At 45.7% G+C, this 17,026-nt stretch overlaps 1 protein-coding gene across 1 annotated transcript in view; it reads right to left on the bottom strand.

Annotated features, from left to right (window-relative positions):
- WDFY2 (WD repeat and FYVE domain containing 2) overlaps positions 1-17,026 on the bottom strand; it is a 205,264-nt gene that overhangs the window by 124,161 nt on the left and 64,077 nt on the right. Inside the window, exon 2 of the mRNA XM_056126109.1 lies at positions 4,953-5,020. Coding sequence (XP_055982084.1) covers positions 4,953-5,020 — 68 coding nt within the window. The remainder of the gene's footprint in view (positions 1-4,952; positions 5,021-17,026) is intronic.

Here is a 17,026-nt window from a genome sequence, read left to right as displayed (position 1 = left end):
AGCATGCGACGTACCTAATATATATGTAAGTTACACGGTAGAAATTCATATGACTCACATTCAACCTTTTACATGTGAGTCTTTTCATGTGTTCACAGAAACAGGTAAGCAAGTTGGCTATACCACAAGATGACCTTCTCAGTCTTCTCTGAAGAACATTTAAATTATTAGGGATCTTAGTAAAATGTGGATTCTGATTCTGTAGACCTGGGGAGTGGATGGGGCACAACATTCGCCTTTCTAATAGATCTCAGACTACCTGGGTGCTGATGCTAAAATTTCAATAGCAAGATAACCCTTTTTACTCATTTTTCCATCTCCACAGGCAAAGTGCAAAGATAATTAAAGGTTGCTCCATGCCAAAACTGTGTTCAGACATTAGGAAAATTAATGATAATGTTCTCAAAGAAATCCACCTGAACAATCAGACTGAGGTTTTCGATGAGTTTTTAGGTCAGCTGCAGGCGCTGTCTCTACTGGCAGTCAGTCATTCACTACAGTTGACTTCGAGTGTTTCACAGAATGATGAAAATCCAACTAGAGGTTTCTCTGCGTTCTCAGTGATAGTCCAATGAGGAGAGCATTAGAAAGTGACACTCCATTGGAAAACGGGGAAGAGGATCTGTAGGTAAATGCTGAGGATCCTGTATCTTCATAAGGTTTCTATGGTCCTCGGATGTCATTCCCAAAGCTTCAACATTCTGCTCTGCCAAAATGAGGGTCTCTCCTCCCTCAACATCAAGGGGCTTGCAGATATCTGCTTCAACTCTGCTTGTTGGACTTTATTTTGGTTTCTGGTTATTTTGGTTTTAGGGCCACAGAGCTCAGGTCTTACTCCTGACTCTGCACTCAGGTCTTAATCCTGGCATTCTTGGATCATATGGGGTGTCAGGGATCACACCCAGGTCAGCCAGGTGCAAGCCCTGCCTACTGTATTATTGCTCCAGCCCCATACTTGCTGGACTTTAGGTTGTCCTATCCCCTTCAGTAAGACACTGCATTAAGTAATGATGAAACAGCTAGATTACAAATAGTATGAGTTAAACCTCTTAAAAATCAGGAAGAAGGGCTGGAGAGATGGGTCAAAGGTTTGGGTGCTTCCTTCGCATGCAAGAGGTCACAGCTCAATCCCTGGCATCCTCTGTAGCCTGTGGTCCCCAAAACACTGCCAACAGTGATCCCAAGCAACACAATGGGAATAGCGCCTTTTCATCACCGCCATCAAAACAAAGAGACAATCAGGAAAAAAAAAAAAAAAATGAGACAATCCCTTCTCCCTATCCCTACCAAGGCCCTCCTCATGGCTACTGTTCAAAAATCAAAAGTTTCCCTGCAGCCTTTAACCAGTGATGGCATCTGCTGGAGCATTAAGTCAAGGGAGAAATATAAGGATTCAATTACAAGAACTTTCTTCTCCACAAATGTAGATTGAATACTTGGTTCAGTTACATGGTTGTCATCTATTTATCGTAAAACTCTAAAGACACGCTCAATCTCAAAGAAAATTTGAAAATCACAGAAAGCCCTGGTATCCTTAATAACTTATGATCTGTTCATAAACAGGCAAAACTTGTTCAAGTTATTACAGTGTTCTTTTGCCTGAGGCATAAACAACCACATGTACAATTCAGTTTAAATTTGTTTTGGTTGCACACTGTGGCATGTCAGTGATACAACTAGCATATAAGACATCAAAGGAAGTGGAGCATAGCGTAGCAAGCAGAGCCCAAATAACTAACCAAGGTTGGGAGTGGAGATTTTCTAGGATCTTAATTTGATTTAAATTAATAAGGGGCTGGAACTACAGCACAGAGGGTCGGGTGTTTGCCTTGCACGAGGCTGACCCGGGTTCAATTCCTCCATCCCTCTCGGAGAGCCTGGCAAGCTTCCAAGAGTATCCCGCCCACACACAGAGCCTGGCAAGCTCCCTGTGACGTATTCGATATGCCAAACAAAGTAACGACAAGTCTCGCAATGGAGACGTTACTGGTGCCCGCTCAAACAAATGGATGAACAACGGGAGCACAGTGCTACAGTGCTATAGTGCAGATATATTAATGAATGAATAAATTAAAGATATATATGAAAGATGTGTCGCTGACTGCAAGGAAGTATTTCTCAGGTAAGAGCTTGGAGAAAAAAGAAGATTTATCATTAGAACACTTCATTCCTTGATAGAGCTAAATAACAAACCACAGAGTAAACAACACTAAAATCACGAGACCCAAACTTTAATAACCAAACTTAAAAGGTGCCAGTCAAGATGGCAGGCTGGGGCTGGGGTGCAGGGGTAGGAAACAGAGTCTGGGAAAGCTGGTGGAGGAAAGCTGACACTGGTGGCAGGATCCGGGAGAGAACACTGTCACTGTCACTGTTTGTAACTCATAACGCTTTAATAAAATAAAATTTGAAGAAAAAAGGAAATAATTTAGCTATCTGAGTTATTTTTTAGTTGCTATTTTTTTTCAAATCCAGAGCAGAGACAATGTGAAAAAAATCAAAATGATGTGTCCCCCCCACCAAAAATTGTGTGTGTGTGTGTGTGTGTGTGTGTGTGTGTGTGTGTACCTGTCAAAGAAGCTGTTCCAGGCTAGGGAAAGTTGGGCAAAGACATTTCATTCTAAGTAAATCCTTTTTTTTTTAAATTTTAATTAGTGAAACACCATGAGGTACAGTTGTAGACTTACAAATTTTTGTGCTTGGGTTTCAGTTATACAATGATCGAGTACCCATCCCGCCACCAGTACCCAATTTCCACCACCACTAATCCCAGTATCCTTCCCACCCCCCATCCCCCCAATCCCACCCTGCCTCTGTGGCAGGGCATTCCCTTTTGTTCTCTCTCCTTTTGGGTTCTGTGGATTGCAGAAGAGGCATTGAGTGGCAATCATGTTCGTTCTATAGTCTTAAGTAAATCCTTTTAAAAGTTGAAGGTTTAGTCTTGAATAAATAATAATAATGCATGGTCACGGTCCTCCCGTTGTTCATCGATTTGCTCGAGCGGGCCCAGTAACGTCTCCATAATGAGACTCGTTGTTACTGTGTTTGGCATATCGAATACATCACAGGGAGCTTACCAGGCTCTGCCGTGCGGGCGAGATACTCTCGGTAGCTTGCCGGGCTCTCCGAGAGGGGCGGAGGAATCGAACTCGGGTTGGCCATGCTGGCTCCGTGCAAGGCAAATACCCTACTGCTGTGCTAAGGCGATCTGGCTGTGACATCTGTCACCCCATTGATCGCCAGGGTTGATTCGGCTGATCTGGCTGGCTAGGCGGGTGTCCCCTTCCTCCCTCACCGCTCCATGTGCGTCCCTCCCGAAGCTGTGCACTCGGTTGAAGAGGATGGCCTTCCCCGATAGAGACAGACCGGTCTTTGGTCGAGGGTATACAAGTAGCTGCGCTCCCCTGCTAGAACCTCCAAACAATATAATAATAATGCAAGAATAAATTTACTTCACTAATGTAATCATGGGCTGGAGCGATAGCACAGCGGTAGGGTGTTCGCCTTACAAGCGGCCAACATGGCCCACCCGAGTTCGATTCCTCCGCCCCTCTCAGAGAGCCCGGCAAGCTACCAGCAAGCTACCGAGAGTATCACGCCCTCACGGCAGAGCCTGGCAAGCTACTCGTGACGCATTTGATATGCCAAAACACAGTAACAAGTCTCATGATGGAGACGTTACTGGGCCCGCTCGAGAAAATCAATGAGCAACGGGAGGACCGTGACAATGTAATCATAGGACCAAATTTTGAATTGTCTAAAGAAAAAGTCAAAGAAAAAGTTGGAAAAATGACTGAAACTGCTATACTCAGGTGATTATATGCCGCAGTCATTCTACCATTCATCTTACTAGAAACTAAGACTATTTAGTCAATTTCAGAAATACTTTCTTATTTTACAATCTATGAGCTCTAAAAAATCTAAATGAGATCTAAGAGTTATATGGAATCTTCGACTATCATAATAATAATCCCATGCCTCAGACATCTCCCCTGCTCAAAAGGAAAATACTGAAAAGGCAATCTGAGAAGAAAGAGTTGGAGAACCATGTTTGTTCTCCTATTTTAAATTTCTTGTTAAAAAATAAATAAATTTCTCCCCCCCCACTTTTTTTTGGTGAATGGGGGAGAGGAGTGTCTGAGCTCAGTGCGCAGGAGACTGTAGACCAAACCTAAGCCCTACTGCCTGCAAAGCATGTGACCAACCCTTTCAACTCTCTCCCCTACAGTAAAAAACTATACACGCTGAAGGTTGTGTGTTCACGGGCTCTCTGGAGGGCTCTATCTCACCGCCCGTGTTCGGTGCCCGAGAGCCACTGTGTGTGGCCTGCATCTGGACGGCTGTTGGCCAAGGGCAGATGAAGGAAGAGACGAGGGCCAGGCCGGTTGATCTTTGTAGCAGTTTATTACAAGGATGTTTATCCCATAGAAGAAATTTATGTTATGGAGGGCCTAGGTTCTCTCAAGCACATGTTCTCCTTGCTAGTCTCTCTGTGGCCCATCTTTCAGCCCTGCTCTTTCATTCTCCCGCCCCCTTCTAGTCTGGGCTGACACTCCACCCAGTCCCGTAGCCAAATCAACATAAGAAAGCCCTTCAAGGGCAAGATACCTCTTAAGGTGTTTTTCTCTTTTCCTCAGTCCAATAAACTATCAACTATTCCTGAGGTTATGCAGGAAGGACAGAACAGTGTTATCCTACACCCTACCTCAATCCTATTTTCTAATTTGGGGAGGGGGGGTGGAGTGGGTATGGAGAAGGCAGTGTTTGGGTCACGACCAAATGTATTAGGGCTTACTCTCAGTTCTACAATCCCAGATCACTCCTGACAGGGCTTGGGGTAACCCATATGCAGTACGCGGACTGAACCTGAGTCAGGTGTGTGCAAGGCAAGTGTCTTGCCCCTGTACTATTTCCCTGGCCCTGTGTTTTAAGATAGAAATCCAGATACTTACAAGGCATTGCATGGCATATGCTTGGCCAATATTGTCCACTGTCTCTCTTTAACCATACACGGACTGTCCTGCAATAGAAGAAAAGCTGTGTGTTAAATCAATGTCGTTTTTGTGTCACAGAAAAATGTCCAGTAGTAGAAATCAAACCTCTCAGTTATATGTATGTTTATACTTAACATAGTGAAATTATACATACACATATCTATACACAGTGACATAACATGCATTTCTCTAAAAATCCTATTGCTTATATTTAAGACTTATGTACAGTTAGAATTACACAAGACTCCTTAAAAATTCTCTCATGTCGGGGCTGGAGAGATAGCACAGCAAGTAGGGTGTTTGCCTTGCACGCGGTCAACCCGGGTTCGATTCCCAGCATCCCATATGGTCCCCTGAGCACCATCAGGAGTAACTCCTGAGTGCAGAGCCAGGAGTAACCCCTGTGCATCGCCAGGTGTGACCCAAAAAGCAACAACAAAAAAAATTCTTTCATGTCATACAAATATGTGTAATTGTGATAGTGTTTGAAAATGATTATTTTTGTTGATGATTTATGCCTTTCTAAGCATATGACACTTGTCCTAATCTGCCTGGAAAGCTATTAGGTTTTACTATGATCATTCCAAACCCTTAAATTGCATTCAAGTTTCTCTCCAACTAATCATTGGGTCATTTGGGAATGAAATGAAAGAGTACGAGTGAGACTAAACTACACATACAACAGAGAAAGAAGTAAATGCAATGAATGAAGTAAGTAAAATGAAGTAAAAATACAGTGTCTGGGGCTGGAGAGATAGCACCGCGGGTAGGGTTTTTGCCTTGCACGCAGCCGACCCGGGTTCGATTCCCAGCATCCCATATGGTCTCCTGAGCACCACCAGGAGTAACTCCTGAGTGCAGAGCCAGGAATAACCCCTGTGCAATGCCAGGTGTTACGCAAAAAGCAAAAAAAAAAAAAAAAAAAAAAAATACAGTGTCTGGCACAAACAGAAGAACTACAGAGTAAATCCATACTCTTAGCAAGTCAGGCCACTACCTGTAAGAAGGATGAGCCAAGCAACATTCCTGGGAATCCTGCAGCAAAGGCTATGGATGAAGTAACGGGCAGAGACAGGACAGGCAGAGACAGGACAGACAGAAGGAGGAGCTGAGTGAGGAGGTGAAGAGAGCACCAGATAGCGAGTACTCCAGATTCTGATGACCCAAGAAGACTTTTACAACAGTGATAACAGGGCACAAGCGGGCATGCAAACATACAGAAGTAAAGGGACATTGTCCCAGAGACAAAAGGCAGTACCATGGATCAAATCAAGGAAAAATAGAAGCTCCCCACCATTACAGATCATCCCAAACCCTTACACCATCCCAAGAAAGAAGAATAGACCATGACTGAGCATGTGGGGGGTGAGGCATGGAGTTGTGGGCCACTCCTGATGGAGCTCAAGAGATCATTTACGCGCCAAGCACGCAAAGCATATGCTGCAGCTTTGAACACGCTCTCTCGGACCCCAAGACGAAGTCGTTTTCCATCTCTGAGAAGCGAGCACCACCCAGAGACCAAGTGATCACACCAGTCTAAATTTTAAATTGCATTCAAGTCTCTCCCAACTCATCAGTGGGTCACTCAGGAATGAAATGATACAGCAGGCGCCAGACTAGACTAGCTACTAATATGACAGAGAAATATCACTTTCCTTGTCATCCCAGGACACTCTGTAGTAAAATGCCATGACACCACTACACAAACATGCAAAATCTCATTCCTGGAACCACACATCTTCCACCTGCCTCTTCCTCTCCCCGGGGCTTACAGCACCAGGTAGGCACCGTCACTGTGAGAAGAGGTCAGAGCAGCAAAGCGTGTCTCAGAAACAGTCTAGGAAATCCCTGGTGAGCTTAGCCGGCAGCTGAAATCTCCTGCAGCTGAAGCATCTCATGTCATCTCCTGTGGTTCGATTCCCAGCATCCCATAGGGTCCCCCAACCACTGCCATGAGTAATTCAGAACAAGAAGTAATCCCTGAGCAATGCCAGGTGTGGTCGCCCAAAAAAGTGGGAAGGGAAAGGCCAGGAGCCAATTCAGCAGCTACAGCACCTGCCTTGCAAACATGAGGCTGTAGGTGTTGACTCCTGGGTGCTGCTATGCAATCCTAGCAGGACACTGCACAAAGTCGGAGATCACCAGCAATGACTCACTGAGCACTGCTTGAAAGGCCCCAAATAAATAGCACACCCATGTATCACTGAAATGGTGTGTGTTACATTTACTCTATCTGTACCTAACAAAATCCAAGGCCATGTAGGAAGTTCAAGCTGCGGAGGGAAGGATAACTCTTATTTCCTTTGTGGCATTGATCACGACCTATCAGCTGAACTGTCACTGTCACTGTCCTCCCATTGTTCATCGAATTGCTCAAGCGGGCCCAGTAACATTGTGAGACTCGTTGTTACTGTGTTGGGCACATCGAATATGTCACGAGTAGCTTGCCAGGTTTTGCTGTGTGGGCGAGATACTCTCGGTAGCTTGCCGGGCTCTCTGAGAGGGGCGGAGGAATCGAACTCGGGTGGGCGCCGCGTGCAAGGCAAACGCCCTACCCGCTGTGCTATCGCTCCAGCCCGTCAGCTGACCTACCTACTTATAAATGTGTTTACAATCTGAATCTCCCACTACAAAATAAGCTTCATGAGGATAAAGGACATTCTGGCCCTGCTCACTGCCACCCAGGGCCTGGGGGCATGCAGGGCCCCTGGCAAACACAGGATAAATTGTGTTGGGTGAATGAAGGAGCTGTTAATGGAATGTGGCAGAGACGGCCAGTTGCCGACACTCGATTCATTCTCCTTGTCGACCCTAGCAGCTTTGCTGACCTGAGAAAGATGGAGAAAGCACAAACACGGCAACAAAGAGACGATTACGCCACTCAAGATGCTCCAGTGTTCCTTCCCTTACAGACACCACCGTAAGCAAGTAAGGAGTCTGTCAGGCTTTGGAAGGGATGGTCTGGCCAAGCAAAATCTCAAATGCCGCCTCCAGCAATTTTGCAGGGTAGTTAAGTCTGATCACTGCTCTCCTAGAGACTGGTAGGGGGAGGAAGAGCCGCAGTCTGAACCCCCTTTAACTTCAGAGGGGCGCTGCCCAAAAGCTGAAGAAGAAGGAAGGCAGGAGAATGGCAAGTCTCCGTTTCAGATGACTAAATTTAAAATAACTAGAGAAGGGAGAAAGCTGGCACAGGATCTGAGGAGCACGCCTGGCTGAGGCCAGCATGGCATGGTTCCCTGAGCACTGTGAGGTGCAACCCCGGAGACCACCCCCTCTTCCCAGCACAACAGGGCGGCCAGAGGAATTCTAGGCACTGCAGGGCCTGAGCAGCGCCACATCCAAGGGCTCTCCTACTGGACCGCCAGCTCTACAAACCGGAAACCATCCTTTGGAAACAAAAATCTAAGGCCCAGAGAGCTTAAGTGATGTACCTAAACAGGAGGATGTAGTTATTTGAGAACCTGGGCTCTTCACAAATATGCTTCCTTCTTACGTGTATTAAAGACAATGACAGGGGCTGGAGCAATAGCAAAGCGGGTAGAGTGTTTGCCTTGCACGTGGCCAACCTGGGTTCGATTCCCAGCATCCCATATGGTCCCCCAAGCACCGCCAGGAATAATTCCTGAGTGCAAAGCCAGGAGTAACCCCTGAGCAACACCAGGTGTGACCCAAAAAAGCAAAAATAAATAAATAAAATAAAATAAAGACAATGACAAAATTTACAATAGCACAGAAACATTACATAAAAATAAATAGTATATCATTACTGTTAGTTTTGATAAAAATAAATATGATCAGTTTGAAAAAAGAAAACGGTACTACATCCTGGAATTCTAAAGTATTCTGAAGGCTGGAGATACGCAGAGGTGCTGAGGTGCACGCCTTGCTCACAACCAAGCCCAGTTCAATCACCAGCACCACCTACTGTCCCCTGAGCAATGCCTGATGCGATCCCTGAACACAGACAGAGCCAGAAAGCAATCCTGGGCCCTCTGGGTAAGCTCTCCAAACAACACTAAAAGTATAATCTGGGTAACTAGAAATTTCATAAGCAAATGTAAATTTGAGAAGCAGGGAGCTAGCTGAAGGGCTGGTGCACAGGCAGCGAACGCAGTGAGTGCAGGAGACCCGAGTCAGTGCCTGACACCTCAACCCCATTACCAAGCCAAGAGTTGCCCCTGTGCACTGTGCAGTATGGCCAGAAAACCATAAATAGATAAATATGAATGGCACTAAGCAAAGATTATAACTAATTTATTTTCCTGAAAACTGCATTTTTAAAACAAAACAAAGTGATAGGACAGTGGTTACAGCATTTGCCTTGCAATGCGGCTGAGCCGGGTTTGGTCCCTGGCACTCCATATGGCCCCAAAGCTCAGGCGGGAGTGATCTCTGATACTGGCGAGATGGGGTTGAGATCTGAGGTGGGGAAAACTATACATACAGAATTTAATCATGGCTGATTGCAAAGTTGGGTGCTATGAATAGTTTTGTCAATTTCAGTACCTCAATAAAAAAAAAATTCACAGTTAAATCCAAACCTTTCCCTTGGAGAAAAAAGAAAATTGGGGAGGAAAATAAAAAAGCTGTGGTTAAGAGTCTAAGTGAAGCCAGCAGAGGTCAGTGTCCTGGGAGAGAGAGACAGGGTCACTGGTCAGGGCCGCACACAGCCCAGCAAGCTCAGAGACCACACACCTTCACCACCCACCTGGCCAGATCCCTCCTGCTCCCCCCAGGCTCACAGCACCAGGCAGGCACAGTCACTGCAAGAAGCTGGAGCAGCAAAGCGTGTCCAGGGACAGTCAAGGAAGTCCCCAGCGGATGCTGGACTCTGCTGAAGCTGAGACATCGCCTGTCGGACAGAGCAGACTATAACCTCAACAGGAAAGAAAAAAAATTCTTTTAAATGTTCGTTCTTACACCTTAAAGCTAAACAGAGGGGGCTGGAGCGATAGCACAGCGGGTAGGGCATTCGCTTTGCACGTCGCCGACCCGGTTTTGATTTCCAAACATCCCATATGGTCCCCTGAGGACCACCAGGGGTAATTCCTGAGTGCATGAGCCAGGAGGAAGCCCTGAGCAATGCCAGGTGTGACCCAAAAAGCAAACATTCTATCAGAGAAGGAGCCACATTGGCATCTGCCTTAGGCCCAGGCCCCATATCAGGCTCGAAATCTGTGCGTGGGTGAGATGAAAAGGATCAGGAACAAATCCCTCCCTACAGCTACCCACCCACACCTGGCCACCATCAGAAAACGCCAAGGTGGGGAGGAGAGCGGGTAAGGAGGGGTGGGTGCGCAAATGGATCAGTGGCAAACCGTCTGCCTTGCAAGGGTGAAGCCATGTGTCAATCCCTGGCACTGCCCACATGTCCTGGAGAGGGCCCCTGCTGTCTGGGAGCCCTAGAACCACAACAGAGTGTGTGGAACACCTGCAACTCGTGTGTCACCTTTAGCAAGCATGCAGGAGCTCTGCAGGGACCCCCCCAGTCAGCACTTCCAGAATGTGGGAGAAGAGACCCAAAATGAACGAGATCCTTGTGAGCATGGGTGCAAGCACCACCACTAAAAGCACATGACTCCCAACCCGCCCAAGGACCACAGCAACCCCTCGGCATCACAACAGGCACAAAAGGGACGTGTCGGGAGAGAGAGCTCTCCAATTCCACCTGTGCAAAAAAGCAGCGGAGAGGCAGGTCTGCTGTTGAGAAATCCAGTGTAAGGTGACGGGGAAGGAACTGCTAACGTTTTAGAGGTCCAAGTCCACTAGCGCCCTAAGGAAATGAGAAAAGGCCTGGTATTCCCAAACACCTCCCACCTCACCCGTCTTCCCACACAGCTGACTCCAGTGGCTGCCTAAGACAACCAAGGTAACAGTTCGAAACCTGCATGAGGTGTGACCAGGACAGGTGTGAAGGTATAAATGGTTTGGACCCAGCATTCACTCCACCAGGGGACTCGGGTACACCCTTTGGGAGAGCCCCCATATTTTATTCTGTGGTTGCCTCTCTTGGCTACGTCCAGTGCAGAACTGACTCTGCGTGTTTGTGCAGGTGAGTGTATGCATGTACAGACACAATATATAGGCTCATCCAGCTGAGCACCACCCAGCCTCCACCCCATTCTCCTCGGCAGAATGCACGCCTCTGTTCTGCATTCTTGTCACCTTTAGCATCGACTGATATGGATGGGGACAGCCCTGGGAATGAGAGGAATTTCCCATCTTAGATTTCTGAGACTCTTAAAATCTACAAGTTAGAAATTCGGTCCCACGTGTGCATGCATAGACATAAACATCTATCGCTAATTCACCACTAGCATGTGCAAAGCACTTGGAACCACACTGTCACAGTGCTCGGGCGCAGAGGTCATGGAATAGCATCATCTAAGCGGGTGAGAGCGGAAAGGGTGAGAAGCCCAGGTTACAGGAGCACATATGGGCATCTGCTCTGAGGGGAACCCTTCGCAGACACCCTCCAGAGAGGAGGCTGAAAGGCAGCGGGAGAAGGCATTCGCCAGAAGAAAACGGGGAGAGTAACGGTAGTAGATTGGCCACAGGGGAGCAGAACAAGAAACCGGAAGAGCAAGCAGGGCTGGAGCAGAGTAGGGGTGAGGAGAAGCAAGGCTGCCACTGAGCAGAAGCTACCAAGGACCGTGGATGCCCGGTTCTCAGAGGGAACCACTGAGAACATGTTAAGTCACAGAATCGTGTATGTCTGGGGACAAGCCTGTTGATTAGTACAAGCCTGGAGGAAATCTGGTTACCTTGAACTAACCAGTTTGGAGGATGTGGGCAGGAAACCAAGTAGGAAAAGGTCTAAGAGAGAGAGACGAGGGCTGTTATTAGCATTTAGGAAGTAGAATCTGGACCAAATGAGCAGCCAAATGAACGTGGGGTGCTACAGAACTGCATCAATAACTGAGGATTGTGGGCGCAAGAGTGACTCCAGCTTGCGCCTTCTGAGTGTGGGGGTGAACTGCCTACCTGTAGGACGGGAACAGGACCGGAACTGAAGATCAAGAGGTGACTTAACATCAACATGGACCCAACAGTAGCTAAGTCAGAGCAGAAGGAGAAAAGGAAAGGGCTGATCACTCCAGACACCAAGAACAAAGGGCAGAGGAAGGAAAAGCTCTGTGACGACCCTCGTGGTGATCGGGAGGGAAACAGATGAAAAATCCGGCACTTCTCAGGCCCGGTACATGTCCTGGTTTTTGAACCAGAAAATAAGGTCATTATAAACATACCTAAGAACGGGACCAAATGTGCAATGCGATCGTGCCCATGATGGGAAATGGCCTATATAGGTCACTTTTCTGAGAGAACAGGGAAGCCTGGGGGGTGGGGACAAACAGCACACCACAGGTTGCTAAGCTACTGAATAAAATAAGACAAGGGCGTCTACCCATGTTGAAATCCAGGCTTTTAAAAATGTGCCCTAGAATGATGCAACCTTCATTAGTTACCATAGCGATGGCTTCATTTCCCAGGGGACAATTGTTATTTTTGCCATCACTGAAGCAATTGGGGGGGGGGGGGCGCGGTGGAGAGGCTGTGGAGAATCATGGATGCTATAATGTTGTGGGACCCTACGTTTTTAGGGAATAATTTTTTAATCAAACAGAAGGAAGACACAGCCCTTACGATATACAAACTACAAGAAACAACTGAGGAAAAGGCAGTCAGGCTGTGGACAGCGTTTTTGTAGTTTCTATAGTGATTGGTTTATGATGGGGCAATTCTTTTTTAAGGCAGAGAATGTTGCAGGCATTCTTAGAAAACTAAGAACTTAGCTACGAGTTTTCAGCAAACCTGAAATATTTCCTTAAAGGTCTACTTTCCTATAATTATTCGTAGGAAGAGCAAACTTTTGAGCTCTCATTATAAGCTTCCGATCACAACGAAAAAGCAAACTCAATCTTCTACAAAACACTGTATGCGGTTCGGGCATTAAGACACAGGAGCTCAAGCTGGGCACTGTCCAGCTTCCAGACCACGCTGCCAAACAGTTCAGTTGCCAGCATTAACCACCCACTACAACACACATCACAGCTAACCAACCGCGCTGAACTGGGCCGGGGAGAAAAATCAGTGGGCTGAAGTGTCTGCTTTGCAGGCTGTAGTCCCAGGTTTGATCCTGGCCCCACAAGTTTCCCCGAGCACTGCACTGGAAGTAGCCACCAAGCACCACCATTGTGGGCCCTCTTCACCCCCAAAAACAAACAAAACAACTTTGCTGAATCACAGATACCTGATTCCTCACCCCCCACCCCACCACTAGCTGAAACTACCTAGTAATCCAGTGGCCAGAACAGAGGTACGCTAGCTAATTTTATATTCCACCACCTTGAGCTTTGAATGTCATCCTTGCTGTAGAAAAACAACAGTCACAGCCATTCTGGTCATGTGTTTCAGTGAGAGGTGCTTATTATTATTATTATTATAGTCCTTTCCCCTTGGCAATATGGGGCCAAATCATTTCTGGGTCATCTCTTTTAAACCAAAGACAGTGAGAGACTTCACAATATAGAATTTTTTTAAAAAATCACAACAGGAAAGTAATACCTCCATAGTTTTATTTTTTTTTTCAATCAGAGGCAGGTGAAAAATTACAACTCCATATAATATATGTGGCTTTATTGTCTTTACGTGTCAGTAGTAACAGCCTTCTTTCTGAGTAGTTTATTTTTTCTTAAATTTTTATTAGTGAAACACCATGAGGTACAGTTGTAGACTTACAAATTTTTGTGCTTGGGTTTCAGTTATACAATGATTGAATACCCATCCCTCCACCAGTGCCCATTCTCCACCACCACCAGTGCCAGTATCCCTCCCACCCCCCATCCTCCCATCCCCCCACACCTCTGTGGCAAGGCATTCCCTTCTGTTATCTCTCTCCTTTTGAGTGCTGTGGTTTGCAAAAGAGACATTGAGTGGCAATCTTTTTTCTGAGTAGTTTTACTATAATAAACAACATGCAATGTCTGCAGATAGTTTACTCACATTCAAAACTTGTTGTGAGCATTTGATTTTTCTGGTCATTTAACTCTTAAGTTACACTTCCTAGGGGCCAGAGAGACAGTACAGGAGTACAAGGATTAATGCAGTAATGCACTTGCCTTATATGCCATCTACCCCAGTTTAGATGGCTGGTACCATCTTTGTTTCCCTGAGCACCATGAGGAGTGATTCTCTCAGCAAAAAGCCAGGCGAAAGCCCTGAGCATCACTGGGTATGGCCCCAAACTAGTCAGTAAATAAATAAGCTTAGCTCCCCGTCCTAGACACCTCTCCCTTTCCCAGTTGCGTACATGTCTGCTGTCCCATCTTATGGAACAAAATTTAAAAGGTTTTAGGGCTCTCCAGGCAAAATTAAGCTCCAAGATCACAGCTTGTGGCAGGAGGAGTCAAATTCGCTGGAGATGCCAGTCAGCAGGTCCGTCTGCTCATGAGAAGGATGAACTCCTTGAAGACCTGCTGTTTGTTTATTCATTTAGCAGTGTCAGGAGCAGAGCTGGAGTCTCCCACATATCCAAGGCATATTGTTCTACCAATGTCCCAGCTTGAAATTTTAAATTTACCACCTTTAAATATTTATGCTTGATTTGTTTAAAACCTACAATGTCCTATTCTGAATACATAAAGTGTTAGCCTTGGGCTTTGGTATAACTAAATTTAAAGATGTCCCTGTTAAGGGGATCCTTTGTCGGGGGGAGAAGGGGGAGAAGGGGTTACCTAGGAGTAGTTGTGAAAGAAAATTGGTATTTGTGGTGGAATTGATACTAAAATAGTATACATCTAAAACTCAACTATCAATAACATTGTAAATCACGATCATTAAAAAAAAATTTTAGTTGCCAGCCCTAAGGGGGAAAAAATACAATATATAAAAGAAAAAAGAAGAAGAACAAAAACAAAAGTGAAAAACAAAACGAACTCGCTTCTGGTGAGTCACAGGGGAGCACTAGGAATGCATCAGAAGATGAGGGGATGGGAAGTTTCCTGGGTATCAGCATCGGCAACGCCATCTGTTCCCTCCCTGTAGTCCCTTACGGGCAACGGAAACATGAGTACAAGCCTTGAACTGCCAGCCTGAGCAAGCCAGCAAGCAACACAAGAGCGTCAATGTCACCCATTCGGAGGAATATGGATGGGCTCCCTGGAGGAGCACCAGCACGCTGTTCCGGGCACTGCGGGGGAGGGAGAGCAGGGCCCGGGCCGCTCTACCCGCCGCTCTGCTCCTACTGTCGGCTCAGTGGCAGGCATGTGACAAGCGCTCAATAAGGGCTCCATGAAACAGTAAACTGAAAAAGTGATTCAGACGATGCCCCTGCTGCCAACTATTCTGAATCTATGGAACTATTCTCTCCCAGGACAGCCACATGCAGCAAAATGACTAAGAATTTTCTACTTTAAGAGCTGTGGGGAGGGAGAATCAGGGAACCCTGTTTAACAGATGTGGAGTTTCCACCGGGGAATGGATAGTGGCGATGGCGGCACAGCACCACAAATGCAGTTAATGACACTCAACAACATACCAAAAACCAGTTAACATGTTAACTTTTGTTATATCTATTTTACAATATTAGAGGGGGAAAAAAATAAAAACTAAAGAAACAGAACAAATCTCTAATACTGAAGTCTTCTGAATTGCCAGTAAAACTGTGAAGAAGACAGCTGCAGACAGACTGGCCCTGCGGCAGGCCCATGGAGAAAACGTGGACCGAGCATGCATGTGGAAGAGGAATTCACTTGCCGGCTCCAACGGGGAGGGCAGGCAGGGGCCCCATTCTGCATTCAAACCCAGCTAGGGTCTGGAGCAATCAGGCTAGCTAACTTAGGAAAAAGGAACAAAGAATCCTGACCTATGTGTAGGGTATGCCTACAGAACAAAAGGGGGTGTCTTTATTTTGTTTTAAATCACTTGAGCAGCATGGATTAAGCAGGGCGGGGGGGAGCTGCAAGACTTGCAAGTCCACTGTAGTGAGTACATATCAGAATACAAGGGGGCAGGGGATCAGGAAGAATCACGTCCTCAACAGTTTATAAGGAACCACCAAGAGGAGAAAGAACAATGGTGGCCACATTTCTGGCAGAGACAACCATTCGCATGATGAGAGAGAATGCAACAAATGCTATTTCACCCGAATTGGAAAACGTCGAGAGGTCTTACAAAGTCACATCACGTTTCAAGGCAGAAAACTTGAAAGATCTCATTGATTTCCCACAGTGTAACAAGAACAGACATGCAGAAACTTTCTGGATTAAATTAATGACTTTTTATTACTATTGCAAATCTTCCTCACTATTGTAAACTAGAATAACTCAAGAAAATAGATGTAAATAAATAACAAAAGTAAAATCATTAAAATGATGCTAAAACTTAAAATTTAGTATTTCTATTGTTCTTTTGTTTTTCGGGGAGTTTGAACCATACCCACTAGTGCTCAAGGTTATTCCTAATTGTGGTGCTGAGAATAAAATAGCAACTGGTCAGTCCAGTCAGATGTATGCAAAGTGATGCCTTAACCCCTGTATTAACGCCCAGGCCCTTTGCTGTTACTTTAAAACACTGTTAACTTGTTTGAAAAAGAGGAATCTGAAAATTCCCAAAACTTTAAATAATAGAGAAATTTTTAATAACTGTTCACTTTTTTTTTCTTTTTTAATGTGGGAATACTGCTATTTATTCAACCACTGACTAAGTTGACTGAAACAGGCATGAAGGCCACATTGCTTTTTTTTGGTAACAATTGTCCACTCTTGAGATTTTCAGGTTGAGTTCATGTTGGGCCAAATAAGTAAATAGCTTCTCGGATTTTTTTTTTGATTATTCAATTAGCCACTTAGGGGTTACAAGTTATATAAAATGAACTGTCAGCCTGCGATGAGGGCAGGTTTGAAAGATGCTAGGAAAATGCTGACATCGGTGGAAGGAAGGTATAATGGTGATGGGGATGGTGTTGGAATACTGAATGCCACTAACAAACCATCATGAACAACTTGGTAAACCAGTGTTGAAATAAGGTGGGG

This window comes from Sorex fumeus, unplaced genomic scaffold (genome assembly GCF_029834395.1).
Source record: "Sorex fumeus unplaced genomic scaffold, SorFum_2.1 ptg000061l, whole genome shotgun sequence".
Lineage (NCBI taxonomy): Eukaryota > Metazoa > Chordata > Mammalia > Eulipotyphla > Soricidae > Sorex > Sorex fumeus.
The sequence above is the reverse complement of the archived record's forward strand: the minus strand, read 5'-3'. Positions and strand labels throughout refer to the sequence as shown.